The 14,840-nt window shown below is 54.2% G+C and overlaps 1 protein-coding gene across 1 annotated transcript in view; it reads left to right on the top strand.

The window, feature by feature from the left end:
• SORL1 (sortilin related receptor 1) overlaps positions 1 to 14,840 on the top strand; it is a 219,383-nt gene that overhangs the window by 183,010 nt on the left and 21,533 nt on the right. The window contains exons 34-41 of the mRNA XM_060179854.1: positions 1,974 to 2,105; positions 3,311 to 3,437; positions 4,127 to 4,296; positions 9,667 to 9,779; positions 9,911 to 10,015; positions 11,033 to 11,105; positions 12,555 to 12,637; positions 14,035 to 14,131. Of these exons, the coding sequence (XP_060035837.1) occupies positions 1,974 to 2,105; positions 3,311 to 3,437; positions 4,127 to 4,296; positions 9,667 to 9,779; positions 9,911 to 10,015; positions 11,033 to 11,105; positions 12,555 to 12,637; positions 14,035 to 14,131 (900 nt within the window). The remainder of the gene's footprint in view (positions 1 to 1,973; positions 2,106 to 3,310; positions 3,438 to 4,126; positions 4,297 to 9,666; positions 9,780 to 9,910; positions 10,016 to 11,032; positions 11,106 to 12,554; positions 12,638 to 14,034; positions 14,132 to 14,840) is intronic.

The following is a 14,840-nucleotide window of genomic DNA, read 5'->3' as shown; positions in this document are numbered from 1 at the left end:
CCCGGTTCGAGCCCCCGGCTCCCCACCTGCAGGGGAGTCGCTTCACGGGCGGTGAAGCAGGTCTGCAGGTGTCTGTCTTTCTCTCCCCTCTCTCTCTGTCTTCCCCTCCTCTCTCCATTTCTCTCTGTCCTGTCCAACAACGAATTGCGTCAACAAGGGCAATAATAATAACCACAACGAAGCTACAACAAGGGCAACAAAAGGGGGGGGGGAAATGGCCTCCAGGAGGAGTGGATTCATGGTGCAGGCACCGAGCCCAGCAATAACCCTGGAGGAGGAAAGAAAAAAAAAAAAGAAGGGCAAAGACTGGGAGTCTCGGGTGGTAGCGCAGTGGGTTAAGCGCACGCGGCACGAAGTGCAAGGACCGGCGTAAGGATCCCGTTTCAAGTCCCCGGCTCCCCACCTGCAGGGGAGTCGCTTCACAGGCTGTGAAACAGGTCTGCAGGTGTCTTATCTTTCTCTCCCCGTCTTCCCTTCCTCTCTCCATTTCTCTCTGTCCTATCCAACAACAATGACATCAATAACAACAACAATAACTATAACAACAAAAAAAGACAACAAGGGCAACAAAAGCAAAAATAAATATTTAAAAAATTTTTTTTAAAAAAAAAAAGGGCAAAGACTTTCCTGGAGTAGGGGATTATGGTTTGGAAGAGCCCGCCGGGTGGATGCTGATGGTTCTTCCCTTCTCCCATTGAGAGCTACTATATCTGAGAGAATTCTTATAAAAATGACGCCGAGCTGAAGTCCGTGTGTGTCCACCCCAGAGATCCAGGCAGAGAGGTGTGAATTCTCCTTTCCCATCAGTCCTCACCAGAAGGTGGCAGTTGTGTTGGGCTGTGCCCTGCGTATGGCCAGGGTGCAGGCTGGGCATCGAAAGACAGCCTCCTCCTCCTCCTCCTGACTCCAGCCATGTGTCTCCTCCCGTGAGCCTTTGCTGGAGTTTCAGTCCACTCCCAGAACTTAGGGGTGAGGGGAGCATCCCGCCATGGTTCACACCCACCAAGCTGCACACTTCCTGCTGGCCCCTCTGATTGCCTCGTTCTGTCTGGCAAAATAACCGGACGCCACAGTGAGTCACCACTGTACAGCGGAGACTAGGATGGTGCTCTGTGCCGTTGGACCTAGGTGACAAAGACATCCCCGGCGTCTTCCAGGGTGAAGACGCTGCCCATGAGCCTGCCTCTCAAGGCCGTGCTTCCTCTCCTAGTCCTGGCGCCAGCAGCCAGCCCCTCAGGCCCCAGAGCAGAGCGCCTACCCGGACACGCAGCCATCCCGGCAGCAGGGCAGTTAGAGAGGGAAGCTGCTGGGGTTGCTTGACGCCTGCTCTTGGCCACACCGTCTTTCACGAGCTCCAGCTCAGGGGTTTGTGGCTTCGGGAGTGATGACACTGTCACCCCCAGCCATTTGTCAGGGAAGTGGACTCGAGTGCTGCTTGAGGTCAGGCACGACCAAGACTTATTTCTTGATGTTTTTTGGTGTTTTTTTTTTTTACTGTTTTTAGCAGGGTGTCAGGTAAGGAACTCAGGGCATGCTTGGTGCCACTGAGTGGTCTCCCAGGTCTACTTTTTTCATTATGTTGAGATAAGACAGGAGAGACACCAGAGCACTGCCTCGCCATCCATGGAGTTTCCTGGGTGCACTCATGGTCTCCCATGTGGCATAGGGGTTCCACCAGGGCTCTGTGCTTGGTAAGGTGTGAGCTGCATGGCGGGGATAACTGTCTTCTGGCCCCAGAGCTAGAATTTTCTCTTCAGTTAGTCTGACTCCAGAGGTTTCCCGTCTCCCTGGGGGCAGACAATGTCTGACCTTTCTTGTTGAAAAGGGAGGTGTTCAGGTCCCACTGTGAGGTACCCCACTTTTGGAGCAGAAACAAGTGTCCTCAGGGCCACACGCCGTCTCCCCTCTCCTGAGCCCTGGGACCCAGGCAGCCCTGCTCTCGGGCTCAGCGAGGTGATCTCTCTCTCTTTCAGCCACTCACAGCACCTTGACCTGCCTGAGCTCGGAGTTTCGCTGTGAGGATGGCGAGGCCTGCATCCTGCTGTCTGAGCGCTGTGACGGCTTCCTGGACTGCTCAGACGAGAGCGACGAGAGGGTCTGCAGTGGTGAGAGGCGCCCCTGCTGCCGGGCTAGCTTCGCGGGCGGGAGGCAGACGACCAGGGACTCATGGCTGAGTGGAGAGCAGTATTTCTTTATTGACGTGGAACACAGCGCAATCTAAGTTATCTCTAATCACAATCTCCTCCTTCTCTCTCTTTCCTCTCCTCTGGCGGAAGAGTCAGGAACCCAGGAAGTACGTAGGATAGGGGGCGGGGAGAAGGAAGAAGCTCGAACTAGCAAGGGCTAAACCAAAATCTCCCGGAGGCAGAGGGAGTGAGACCAAACCAATGTAACAGAATGGCCATGTAAATAGACCACAACGTCAAGCAGTGTAACAGAAGGGCTCCCAGAGCAGAACTAGAAGCATCCCAGCACCTGCCCCGCAGTCTAGCGGAAGGAATGGAGATAGAGTAGGAGAGGGACACCTGCAGCCCTGCCTCACCATTCGTGAAGCTTCCCCCCTGCAGGTTGGGGCCAAGTCCTTTTTCTTTCTTCTCACAAGAGCAACAGAACCAGAGCACACTGCTCAGGGCAGTGCAGGAGGGGTACTCGGTAACCCTGGGGTCCAGGGTGCAAGTCTGATGCATCACCACCACCACTGTGCAGTCTCCCCGGCCCCAGCACAGCCCTCTCTGCCTGGAAAGCACGGAGCCCTCGTCCTGGCCCTGCCCAGTGCCAGACCGACCCCCACCGTCAAGCTGTCTACACGCAGTGGGAAGGAAGTGGCTCCTCACAGCTCTGGGGCTGGTGTTGGGTCAGGGCTGCTGCAGGTGCAGTGGCTGATCCCTGGCTCATAGGAGGCCCCTGTTGACTGCGTGCTCACGCAGGGATGGGAGCGAGTGAGTGCGGGGGTCACCAGTCCCTTTACCAGGGTCCCAGTTCGTGACTTCATGCCCCCCCACAAAGGCCTGCCCGTCCTGTGACAGTCGCCAGCCTGTTGTTTCCACTGAGAAGTGGCAGCCTTGGGAGAGCTAGTCGGGACCCCAGGACGTGGCGTACTGACTGGAGGCTGAGCAGACCCTGCAGATGGGGACCAGGGGTTTGAACCCAGGTCCTTGTACATGGTAGCCCGTGTGAGCAGCTGGGCGTGCCACCTCCTGGCCTCCGCTGCCATGTCTTTGCGATGACAGCATTGCGGCCCGACACTGAGACCAGGACCAGCCCATGTGCGGCCCAGGAAGACCATCCCTTCCGTTCTCTGTCTCCCCAGATGAGCTCACTGTCTACAAAGTGCAGAATCTCCAGTGGTCAGCAGACTTCTCCGGGGACGTCACCTTGACCTGGATGCGGCCCAAGAAGATGCCGCTGGCCTCCTGTGTTTACAATGTCTACTATAGGTGGGTCCCTCCTCCTCGGAGACGCAGCCGCCACCGTCCTCACTCCTGGGATGCTTGTGTGTGAACTGGGTCTCACGTCTTTGTCGCTCCTGCTTCCCGACAGGACAGTGCTCTGTTTAAAAATCACATTCAGTGCACTTCTAGTGTGTCACATTGGCTTGTTGCTGTACTTTGTGAGAGCAGGTTCGAACCTCTTTCCAAATCTGTGTGTGTGTGTGTGTGTCTGTGTGTACAAACACACACTTGCCTCCAGGGTTATCCCGGAGCTCAGTGCCGGCACCACAAATCTACTGCTCCCGTTTTTTCCACTTTATTGGTTGGATAGGACAGAGAGGAATTAAGAGAGGAGGGGGAGATAGGGAGTGAGAGAGACAGACACCTGCAGCCCTGCTTCACAGCTTGTGAAGCGACCCCCCTGCAGGTGAGGGGCGGGGCCTTGAACTAGGGTCCCAGCACTGGTCCTTGCACTTAGTATTATGTGTGCTCAGCCCCCTCAGCTCCGGCCCGTGCTGCTGTCAGGGCTTGAGCCTGACCTCCAGTGTGTCAGCCAGCACAGCCTGTCTTGCCGCCTGCTCTGCCTTGTCCCCAGAGCACCTCCTTTAACAGCAGAGCAGCGTGTCCCCCGGGGACCAGGCCCCTCCAGTCCGCACCCACCCGCCTCGTGACGCTGCCCTCCCTCCGCCATGCAGGGTGGTGGGGGAGAGCCTCTGGAAGACTCTGGAGACCCACAGCAACAAAACCAACATGGTGCTGAAGGTCCTGAAGCCTGACACCACGTATCAGGTCAAAGTGCAAGTGCAGTGTTTGAGCAAGGTGCACACCAGCAACGACGTGGTCACGCTGAGGACGCCAGAAGGATGTAAGTGTGTGTGTGTCTGGGGGGGGGGGGGGTCCACTGTCATGGCTCAAACGGGGCCTTGGATGGCATAGTGGAGCTGGAGCTTCTCCCAAGGGTGCCCGGAGTGTGGGAAGGAGATGCCTGTGCCCAGCCTGCACAGCACAGTGCCCGAGGCCTCTGGGCCTGCCTAAGCCAATGGGCATTTCTCCTCCTCCTCCTCCAAGGCAGGGGAGGTGCTTGGACCACAAGAAGTTGACATCAGCAGAGCCAGCACAGGGCTTAGAGCTCTGGGGCCCGAAAAGTCCCAGGTTCCATCAGTAGCCGGAACTGAGGGATGCCCTGTTCTCTCCCTTTCTTTCATTAAAAACAAACAAACAAACAAACAAAGCACCTTATTTTGAAAGAAGTTAATTTCAGAGACTGGGAGATAAACTTATGTGGTAGAGTTTGCATCTTACCAAGCTCAAGGCCCTGGGTTCAAGCACTGACGCTGAAGGTGCCATAGATGGTGGGGCAGTGCAGTGGTTGTCTTCTGTGTTTTTCTCATCTCCCTGTTTAAAATAAAGGAAAATAAACAAATCGATCAAGAACAAAAAGGTTAGTGTAGGAGTGGTATTAGCCTAGATGACATCCCAGCTCCATAGAGAGAGAGAGAGATTGAAAGCTTAGTTTCTGATTCTGTCCACTGTGTTTTTTTGGTTTTTTTTTTTGCCTCCAGGGTTACTGCTGGGGCTCAGTGCCTGCACCATGAATCCATCGCTCCTGGAGGCCATTGTTTCCCCCTTTTGTTGCCCTTGTTGTAGCCTTGTTGTGGTCATTATTGCTATTGTTGATGTCGTTCATTGTTGGACAGGACAGAGAGAAATGGAGAGAGGAGGGGGAGAGAAAGATAGACACCTGCGGACCTGCTTTACTGGCTGTGAAGGGACTCCCCTGCAGGTGGGGAGCCAGGGGCTTGATCCAGGATCCTTACGCTGGTCCTTGCACTTTGTGCCACCTGCACTTAACCTGCTGTGCTACTGCTCGACCCCCCCCCCTTTTTTTTTTAACCAGAGCACTGCTCAACTCTGGCTAATAATGGTGCTTAAAGGGGATTAAACCTGGGACTTCAGAGCCTCACTATTAGAATCTCTTTGTATGCCATTACGTGATCTCTTTTGCCCCTTCCTTTGCATGTCTTTTTAAATTTTTTATTATTACTATTTTTTAGTTCTCTCTTTATTGGGGGACTAATGTTTTGTAGTCGGCAGTAAATACAATAGTTTGTACATGCATAACATTTCTCCTTTTTCCACACAACAATACAACCTCCCTAGGTCATCTGCCATCCTGTTCCAGGACCTGAAATCCCCACCCCACCCCCAGAATCTTTTACTTTTGCAATAAATAATTATTAAATAATAATTGCAATAATTCTGCTTAGTCCAAGTTCTGCTTAGTTTTTCTCTTCTTGTCTTTCAACTTTCACCTGTGTATCAGATCATCCCATATTCATCCTTCTGTTTCTGATTTATTTCACTTAACATGATTTTTTTCAAGTTCCATCCAAGACGGGCTGATAAATGGTGAAATCACCATTTTTACTCTGAAAATGTCCAATAGTTTCAGTTTATCTATCTCTTCATTTAGCTCCTTTGTTTCTTTGTTGATTTTCTACCTGGATGGTCTGTCAAGTTGAGAGAGTGGGGTGTTAAAGTCCCCTACTAGTGCTGGGTTGCTGTTAACATATTGCTGTAGCTCTTTCAGTTGATGTTTGATGTATTTAGATGGCCTCTCCTTGGGTGTATAGATGCTGATAATCATTAAGTCCTCTTGATTGATTGATCTTCTGAGCACTAAGTAATGTCCATTCCTGTCTTTTTAAATTTTATTTATTTTAAGGTCTATTATGTCAGATGTGAGCATAGCTGTTTCTGCCCTTTTTTCTGGTCCATTGGCTTGTATGGTAGTTTTCCATCCTTTCACTGTGAGTCTGTGTTTGTCTTGTTGAGTTAGGTGGGATTCCTGCAGACAACATGTGGTGGTTGGGTTGTATTTTCTAATCCATCTTCCTACTCTGTGTCTTTAAACAGGTGAATTCAGGCCGTTGACATTTACTGATATTATAGACTGAAGATATTTTAATGCCACTATTGTAGTTTTTAGAGTGTTCTGATATATAGCATGTTTATGGTGATCTGATTGTTCATAGGAGACCTTTCAGAACTTCTTTCAGGGCAGGCTTGGTGAGAGTTGACAGCAACTGCCCTTGTCATTATTGTTATTGTTGCCATTGATGTTGTTGGATGGGACAGAAATCAAGAGAGATGGGAAGACAGAGAGAAAGATAAGACACCTGCAGTGCCAGGCTAGCATAGGGGTGCCTCTTCCCGGGCGCATACTCTCTGGGTTGGAGAGAACATGACTGGAGCCAGCCTGGGCTGCTACTCACTCAGCATTTTTTTTTTAATTTTTTAAATTTTACTTATTTATTTGTCTCCAGGGTTATCGCAGGGGCTCCGTGCCTGCACTATGAATCCACTGCTCTTGGAGGCTATTTTTTCCCTTTTGTTGCCCTTGTTGTTATTGTTATTGCTGTCATGTTGGATAGGACAGAGAAATGGAGAGAGGAGAGGGAGAGAAAGACAGACACCTGCAAACCTGCTTCACCGCCTGTGAAGCGACTCCTCTGCAGGTGGGGAGCCGGGGGCTGGAACCGGGATCCTTTCACCGGTTCCACTTCCCACCAGCCAGTGGTGGGGGGAGGTCACTTCACAAGCGGTGAAGCAGGTCTGCAAGTGTCTTTCTCTCCTCCTCTCTGTCTTCCCCTCCTCTCTCGATTTCTTTCTCGATGACAACAATAACAACAACAACAACGGCAACAAAATGGGAAAAGTGGCCTCCAGGAGCAGTAGATTCATAGTGTAGGCACCGAACACCAGCGATAACCCTGGAGGCAAAAAAAAAAAAAAAAAAGAAAGAAAGAAAAAAGTTGATCACCTCTCGGGTACCCAGGAAGTTCCTGGCCAGCCTCAAAAGCCACACTAGTAATGCAGAGAGTGGCAGCTTTCCTGGGGTCTGTGCATGGAATGTTGGGGCCCCTGGAGGCTTCTGAGGCTGACGCCTGGGGAGCCTGGAGACTCTGCAGGCTGTGACTCTGCAGGCTGATTTTGGGGGACGGCCCATTGGGCAGCCCCAGCAGACACTGAACAGCCGTCCCCCGGAGCAGCTCAGCTGGACTCCTGGAAACAGCCCACCCAACTGCCTTTCCTCCCATGCCTGCTAGCTGAGCACCTACTATGCTCTAGAGGCTGACGATTCGGAAATGGGCTGCACAGAGTTCTGTCCACGAGGACTGGCAGCTCCCTGGGTGCCACTCTGTTTGTCTGTTGGAGCTTTAAGGCCCCCACCCCCTCACTGGGTGGCTTACCAGCAGCAGCGTCCCTGTCAAGACAGAGTCAGCAGGGCTGGCTCTGCTAGAAGCCCTCTCCTGTGTCCTCCTGTCTGTCCGTCGCTCTGCCGGTGTCCACGTGTTCATTTAGTCTTCTCACGGGGACACAGGTCACGCTGGAGCTGAGGCTACGTGGTTAACTCAGTCTCACCTCTGAGGACGTTCCTCAAGAGAGGCAGGGCCCCACCCCTCTCACACCCTCGCAGGCCCAGAGCCAGGCACAAGCACTAGGAAAGGCAGTTATTAGCAGATGGTGAAACTGGTTCCTGCTGTGGCTTCTCACCTGGCTGGAAGCAGTCACAAAAGAGAAGGTCAGGAATATCCCCTGCAGGTGCTGGTGCTGGGTCACCAAGGAGCCATTCATCTGGAGAAATTCTGTGCCTTTGAGAAGTTGGTTCAGCCCTTAGCAGACACACCCCGGGTGCCCTGGTCGCAGGCCTAGGTCTCAGGCTCCAAGCTTGGCTGTCAGCAGCCCGGTGGTTCACACTTGAACCTGCAGCCCCTGTGAGCTCCAGGCTGGCAGCATGGACACCAGGTGTGGGCCTCTGCTGGTGGATGCTCCCAGTGCTGGCTCTAGATTCTTTAAAAGGCTCAGTTATGGGAGTCAAGAGGTAGCACAGCGGGTTAAGCGCAGGTGGCACAAAGCCTGAGGACCAGCATAAGGATTCCCGTTTGAGCCCCCGGCTCCCCACCTGCAAGGGGAGTCGCTTCACAGGCGGTGAAGCAGGTCTGCAGGTGTCTATCTTTCTCTCCCCCTCTGTCTTCCCCTCCTCTCTCCATTTCTCTCTGTCCTATCCAACAAGGACGACATCAATAACTACAACAATAATAACTACAACAATAAAACAAGGGCAACAAAAGGGAATAAATAAAAAAGGCTCAATTATTTGTGAGAAAAAGAGAGAACCAGGGCACTGACCTGACACGTGCAGTACCAGGGGCTGAATTCAGGGCCTCCTACTTGCGGCCAGCGTGGTGCCCACTGTGCCACCTCCTGGGCCCACAGGATATTTATTTTTTAGTGATTCGCAAAGTTACAAAATAACGGCAGTAGAATTCCGCACCGTTCGCACCACCAGAGTTCTGTGTCCCCCTTCCTTCCACTGAAAACTGCAGTGATTCCTCCCAAGGTCATAGATATGGTTTGACTATTATTATTATTATGCCTCCATGGTTATTGCTGGGGCTCGGTGCCTGCACTACACATCCACTGCTTGTGGAGGCCATCTTTTTCCCACTGCTATTGCTGTTACCGTTGTTATTGTTATTGATGTTGTCCGTGTTGGATAGGACAGAGAGAAATGGAGAGAGGAGGGGAAGACAGGGAAAGAGAGAGACAGACACCTGCAGACCTGCTTCAGTGCCTGTGAAGCGACTCCCCTGCAGGTGGGGAGCCAGGGGCTTGAACCGGGATCCCTAATCAGGTCCTTATGCTATGTGCATTTAACCCGCTGCACTACCGCCCGGCCCGACTATTATTCCTACAACTGTCTGTCTGTCTATTTACATTTTTTCCCATTTTGTCTATGGTCGTGCCTTCTTCTCCATTTTAAGTCACACCTACACCTGTTATACTTCTCAATGTCTTTCCTTCTGTCTCTGGGTCCTGATGGAATCAGTTCAGAGCCCTCTAGTTATCTTCCCATAGCATTTCTTCCCCTCTGGGAATATGAACCAGAGGATTTGTTTAATTGCCTCCAGAGTTATTGCTGGGGCCTAGTGCCTGCACTGTGAATCCACTGCTCCTGGAGGCTGTTTTTTTCCTTATCCCCTCCCCTCCATTTTTATCTCATTTGATAGAACAGAGGGAAATTGAGAGGGGGCAAGAGGGGGAGAGAAAGAAAGGCACCTGCAGACCTGCCTCTGGCATACACAGTGCCAGAAATTGAACTTGGACCCTCGTGCTTGTGGCACCCAGGGCTTCCTGCAACAGTTTACTCACCGTGTCTTCCCTTTCCTAGTGCCGGATGCCCCTGGGAACCTGCAGCTGTCCCTGCACCTCGAGGCGGACGGTGTGATCCTGGCTCGCTGGGCTCCCCCGGCGCACGCCCACGGCCTGGTCCGAGAGTACATAGTAAGTGCTTCCGGGGTCCTGGGGTGCTCGGGGTCACACAGCCCTGGGGACACGGGGCAGCCTCCCGCTGGGGTCGCAGGTCACCGTGGGCTCTGCTGCTGGCTGCGAGCCTGTCCTGTCTTCTCTCCCAGGTGGAGCACAGCCGGAGCGGCTCCAGGGTGTGGGCCTCCCAGAGGTCTGCGGGCAACTTCACCGAGATCGGGGACCTGCAGCTCAACACGCAGTACAGCGTCAGGGTGTGTGTCCCTGCCCACCCCCAGGGCCCCCACGCCCTTCCCAGCCAGCTTTCACCGGGTCCTGCCCAGAGGGTGGGGGCTGCCGTTCTCTTCGCTCTGTCACCAAGGTCCTGAAGTCACTCGTGGACCAGGGGCTCCTGGTCGTGAGCTGGACCTGCCGGGGACCCAGAGCTCTGGCCTCGGCTGCCCCGTCCCTGCCTGTCCCCCATCCGAGCGCGGGGCCGAGGAGCCCTGATAGGTGGCACGGGTGGCCGAGACTGCAGGGTTCCTGTGAAGTACGGGGTCCATGTGGTTAACAGAAGAGGAGTTTTGCTCGGGGCCCAGGCAGTGGTGCACGTGGTCAGGCACGACACGAGTGCCACAGTGCACAAGGACCCAGGTTCAAGTGTCCAGCCCTTCCTGCTGGTGAAGCAGTGCAGCAGCTTCTCTCTGTCTCTATCAAATAAATAAAAATGCTTATTTTTTACAAAAGAGGCTTTGCACAAGACCTGTTGGTTAAACCCTGGGTTGTGGACAGGGATGTCCTTGCACTGATACTTCCTGTGCGCATGTGTGTGTGTGTCTGCACGCACCTGCCCTTTAGGGGAATTTCAGCCTCCTCTGGGCACCTTGTCACGCCAGCATCACGCCTCCCCCACTCTCCCCACATGCCCTGTCTCCTGTTTTCGTTTGTTGTGCCAACCAGCGTTATCACTGGGGCTAGGTGCCTGCACCAGGAATCCACCACTCTTAGAAGCTATTTTTTTCTTTTTAAATTGAGAGAGAGAGAGAGGGGGGGGGGGGATCTGCAACCCTTGTGAAACTTCCCCCCTCCACTCGGGGACGGTGATGGGGCTTGAACTGGGGTCCTTGCCCACGGCCGTGTGTATACTTAGCTGGGTGTACCACCACCCAGCCCAGATGTGCTCCTGTTACCTCAGCCTCCTCTTGCCCTAGTTCTGAACCTCAGATTCCCCCATCACCCTGCGGGTGGCACCCTGCCTGGGTTGACACTCACTCCCGCTCTGGTTTGCAAAGGTGGCGGCTGTGACGAGCCGTGGGATCGGGAACTGGAGTGACTCCAAGTCCATCACCACCATGAAGGGAAAAGGTGAGCGGAGCCTGTGTGGGGGTGGGGGACCCGTGGGAGCCTGGACCGGCAGCCCTCATGCCCCCTGCTGCCCTACCACACGTGTTTCTGGGGGCTCCCTGCTGCTGAGGATGTGAAGCCTTGAGGGTCCATGTTGAGCACGTCTCTCCTCTGAGAACTGGGTGTATTTCTCATCCTGTGAACGTACCCAGAGGGTGGGAGTAGACAGCATAGTGGTTCTGCAAAGAGAGCCTTTCATGCCTGGGGCTCTGAGGCTGCAAGTTCAACCCCCCGCACCACCACAAGCCCGGGCTGAGCAGTGCTCTGGTCTTTTCTCTCCGTAGCTCTCTCATTAAAATGAAAAGTAAATATGTATCCGAGATCCTAGGTTCCTTCCCTGGTGCCCGCCCCCCCACCTTGGTTTCTCACGTCAACAAATCTTAAAGGGGGCCAGGTGGCCGTGCACCTGACTGAGTGCACATAGTGCTCAACAAGGATCCGCTCAAGGATTCGGGTTCGAGCCCCTGGCTCCCCTCTTGCAGGGGGTCGCTTCACAGGTAGTGAAGCAGGTGAGCAGGTGTCTCTCTTTCTATCTCCCCCTCCCCTCTCAATTTCTCTCTGTCCTACCCAGTAACATAGAAACAAAATGGCTGCCAGGAGCAGTGGATTCATGGTGTCAGCACTGATCTTCAGCGATAACCCTGGAGGAAAAATAAATGAATAAATAGGGTTTTAAAAACATCCATTTTAGAGTGGCAGCACTGAGAGGCTCTTCTCTCTCTCTCAAGTCTCGGGGCTCTGTGAGACGCTGTGCTTCCTGAACCTGCCCCAGTGGAGCTTCTTGGGGAGAGAGCGGCAGCAGGAGATGAGCCCCCGCCCCCGTGCCCACGACCCTCCCCTCTGTGCAGGCGCCAGGGTCCCCATGAGTGAGGCTCTTGGCTTCCTGCACTATGTGGGGGCTCCTCACAGCTCACTGACCCTGACACAGCGTCCGGCTCCTTCTTAGGGGCCTCACGACCACGAGTGTCACATGGACACAGGGGCGAGGGCCTTACCTGAGCTGGGTGGCATCCACTGAAGGGGGCCCCCTGCCCACGCCGCTCACTGAGCTCACTTGCCAGACTCACAGCCCCCTTCCTCCCGGACCCCAAGGGGACTTTAGTCACTCGCGGCCTGAGTTCGTCCTGACCCTCGCCAGCACAGGCAGAGGTGGGCTCAGTGCCACCCTGAGCTTCCTGTCAGAAACCCGGCTTTGGGAGGATATATGAGGAGGGCTCCTGTCAGCCCAAACGGCCAGGACGCCCCACCAAGCCCGGGCGCTTATGAGCCTGCCGGGAAGCGGGGCCCGTCTGCTGGGTGGGGAGAGATGGGCCGCGTGGCTAGGCCAGGCCCTCTGCCCCCCCACCCCCGGCTGTGCACTCCCTGCCATGCCCGGGTCTCACGCCTCCGTTTCCCTCCTCACCCCTGCAGCCATCCCACCTCCGGACATCCACATCGATGGCTATGACGAGAGTTCCCTGAGCTTCACGCTGACCATGGGGAGCGACGTGAAGGTGAAGCTGGCTGGTGGCGGGCGGCTTTGGTGCTGGGCTGCGGGGTAGGGGGGCACGGGGAGCTGGGAGCCGACCGGACCAGGACCTCCCCTTAGGAGGTATGCGTCTCCCCGGTGAAGAGCACTGGGCGTCTCCACGTGCAATTATCCTGCCTCAGCCCCGGTGCTTTTTTTTTTTAATCTTATAATTAAATGGCTCACAGCTATGCAGCAGATAAAGAGCCCTGTAATTTTCAGCCTTATTGGGTTTCCCTGTGCTCCAGCTAGTGCCGAGGCTCCCACAGTGGAGGGGGCTCTCGGGAAAGAGGCCCACTCTGCCTACCCAGTGTCCCCTCCTTCCTGCCCCGCTCTCCCCAGTGTGGCATCTCGGGTGGGGGCAGGGGCACCAGCCTGGTGGTCGCTGTCCTCGTACCCCTGCCTGGCTGAGGCTGGGCCTCAGAGTCCTGCATTCTTGGCTGAACCACAGAGATAGCAGGTGCATGGGGTGGTCACAGGTGGAGATGATCCAGCAGTCTTTGCTCTTGACAACATTCAGTGTTTAAAATATTTTGGTTTATTTTATTTATTTCGGATAGAGACAGAATTTGAGAGGGGAGACAGACAGACAGACACCTGCAGCCCTGACAACATTCAGTGTTTAAAATATTTCGGTTTATTTTATTTGTTTCAGATAGAGACAGAATTTGAGAGGGGAGACAGACAGACAGACAGACAGACACCTGCAGCCCTGACAACATTCAGTGTTTAAAATATTTCGGTTTATTTTATTTATTTTGGATAGAGACAGAATTTGAGAGGGGAGACAGACAGACAGACACCTGCAGCCCTGCCTCCTGATGAAGCTCCCTCTGCAGGTAGAGGCCGGGGGTCTTGAACCCTGGGCCCTTGTGCATGGCGACTTGGGCTTCCTAGCAGGTGTGCCACTGCCCCACCCCTAAAGACATCTGAGCTGTGTTCGCCGTCCCACATATGGAGGCCGGCACAGCAGATCCTTCTCCAAGCTCAGGACTCAGGACCCTGTGTCTCCTGGCACGAGCTTGAGTTTGGCCCTGTGTCCGGGAGACGTGGCCACTGCCTCCCGGCCTTGCCCGCAGGAGACCCCGGAGCAGTACTCTGTCCTCGTTAAGGCCACAGCCCGCTGAGCGGCCCACTCTGCTCCTTCCTGCCTTTGTTATTAAGGTTTTGCTTGTCCTTCCAGTCTGCATTGCACTTCAGTCCACTGACTCTTTGCTTGGGATTAGAGGACGCTCAGGTGTGTGTCCGTAAGTGGGCAGAGTGGAGCTAGACAGAGTGACAGTCCAGACAGGACTAGCGCAAGCCCAGCAGAGACAGCCTGTCCCTGTGAGGAGGGGCCCGGCTGCTGTGCTGACCGTGTGGCCTGCCCTTGCTTCTCGGCAGGTCAGCGGTTACGTGGTGAACCTCTTCTGGGCTTTTGACACCCACAAGCAAGAGAAGAGAACACTGACCTTCCGGGGGAGAGTGTTGTCTCACAGAGGTAACGGCCGGGTGGCTGCTGGGTGGCGGCTGGGTGGCAGCTGGTGGGGCGGCTTCTTGTGCACTGAGGAAGCTGTAGGCGCCTTCTCACTCCACAAGAGGGACCCAGGTGGTTCTTTCCGGCCTGGGCTTGTGATGGCAGCTGGAGGCTCAAAGGGAGAAAAGCCAGGAGCCGGACGAAGCCTTAACCGGTGATCCCTGGGTTCCAGAAGGAAGAGAACCTGGCCTGGTCGCCTGGGCTCACACCTTCTGTAGTCAGAGGAAGCAGCGGGTCAGGCGCATAGCTGGGGGTCTGTCACGGACTCAGAGGCCTGGGGCACAGCATAATGGTTCTGCAACAGCCCTTCATGCCTGAGCTTCCCAAGTCTCAGGTTCAGTCCCTAGCACCACCAGCAGCCAGAGCTGAGCAGTGCTCTGGTCATATTTGCCGGCTTACGCAATCTCCCTCTTTCTTTAGTTAAAAAATGACTAGTGATTTAATATTGATTTATAAAGTTATAAGATAATAGGTGTATAATTTCACACAGTTCCCGCCACCAGAGTTCTGGGTCCCATCCCCTGCACTGGAAACTACAGTAGTTCTCCCAAGGCCACTGATGTGGGCTGACTTTATAACTGCATGTGTGTGTGTGCGTGTGCGTGTGTGCGTGTGTACGTATACACATACATATACACATGCATATACACATATTCCCCATGTTTCCAGATGA

This window comes from Erinaceus europaeus, chromosome 20 (genome assembly GCF_950295315.1).
Source record: "Erinaceus europaeus chromosome 20, mEriEur2.1, whole genome shotgun sequence".
Lineage (NCBI taxonomy): Eukaryota > Metazoa > Chordata > Mammalia > Eulipotyphla > Erinaceidae > Erinaceus > Erinaceus europaeus.
Note: the sequence above shows the minus strand (reverse complement) of the source record. Positions and strands in the feature narration are given on the sequence as shown.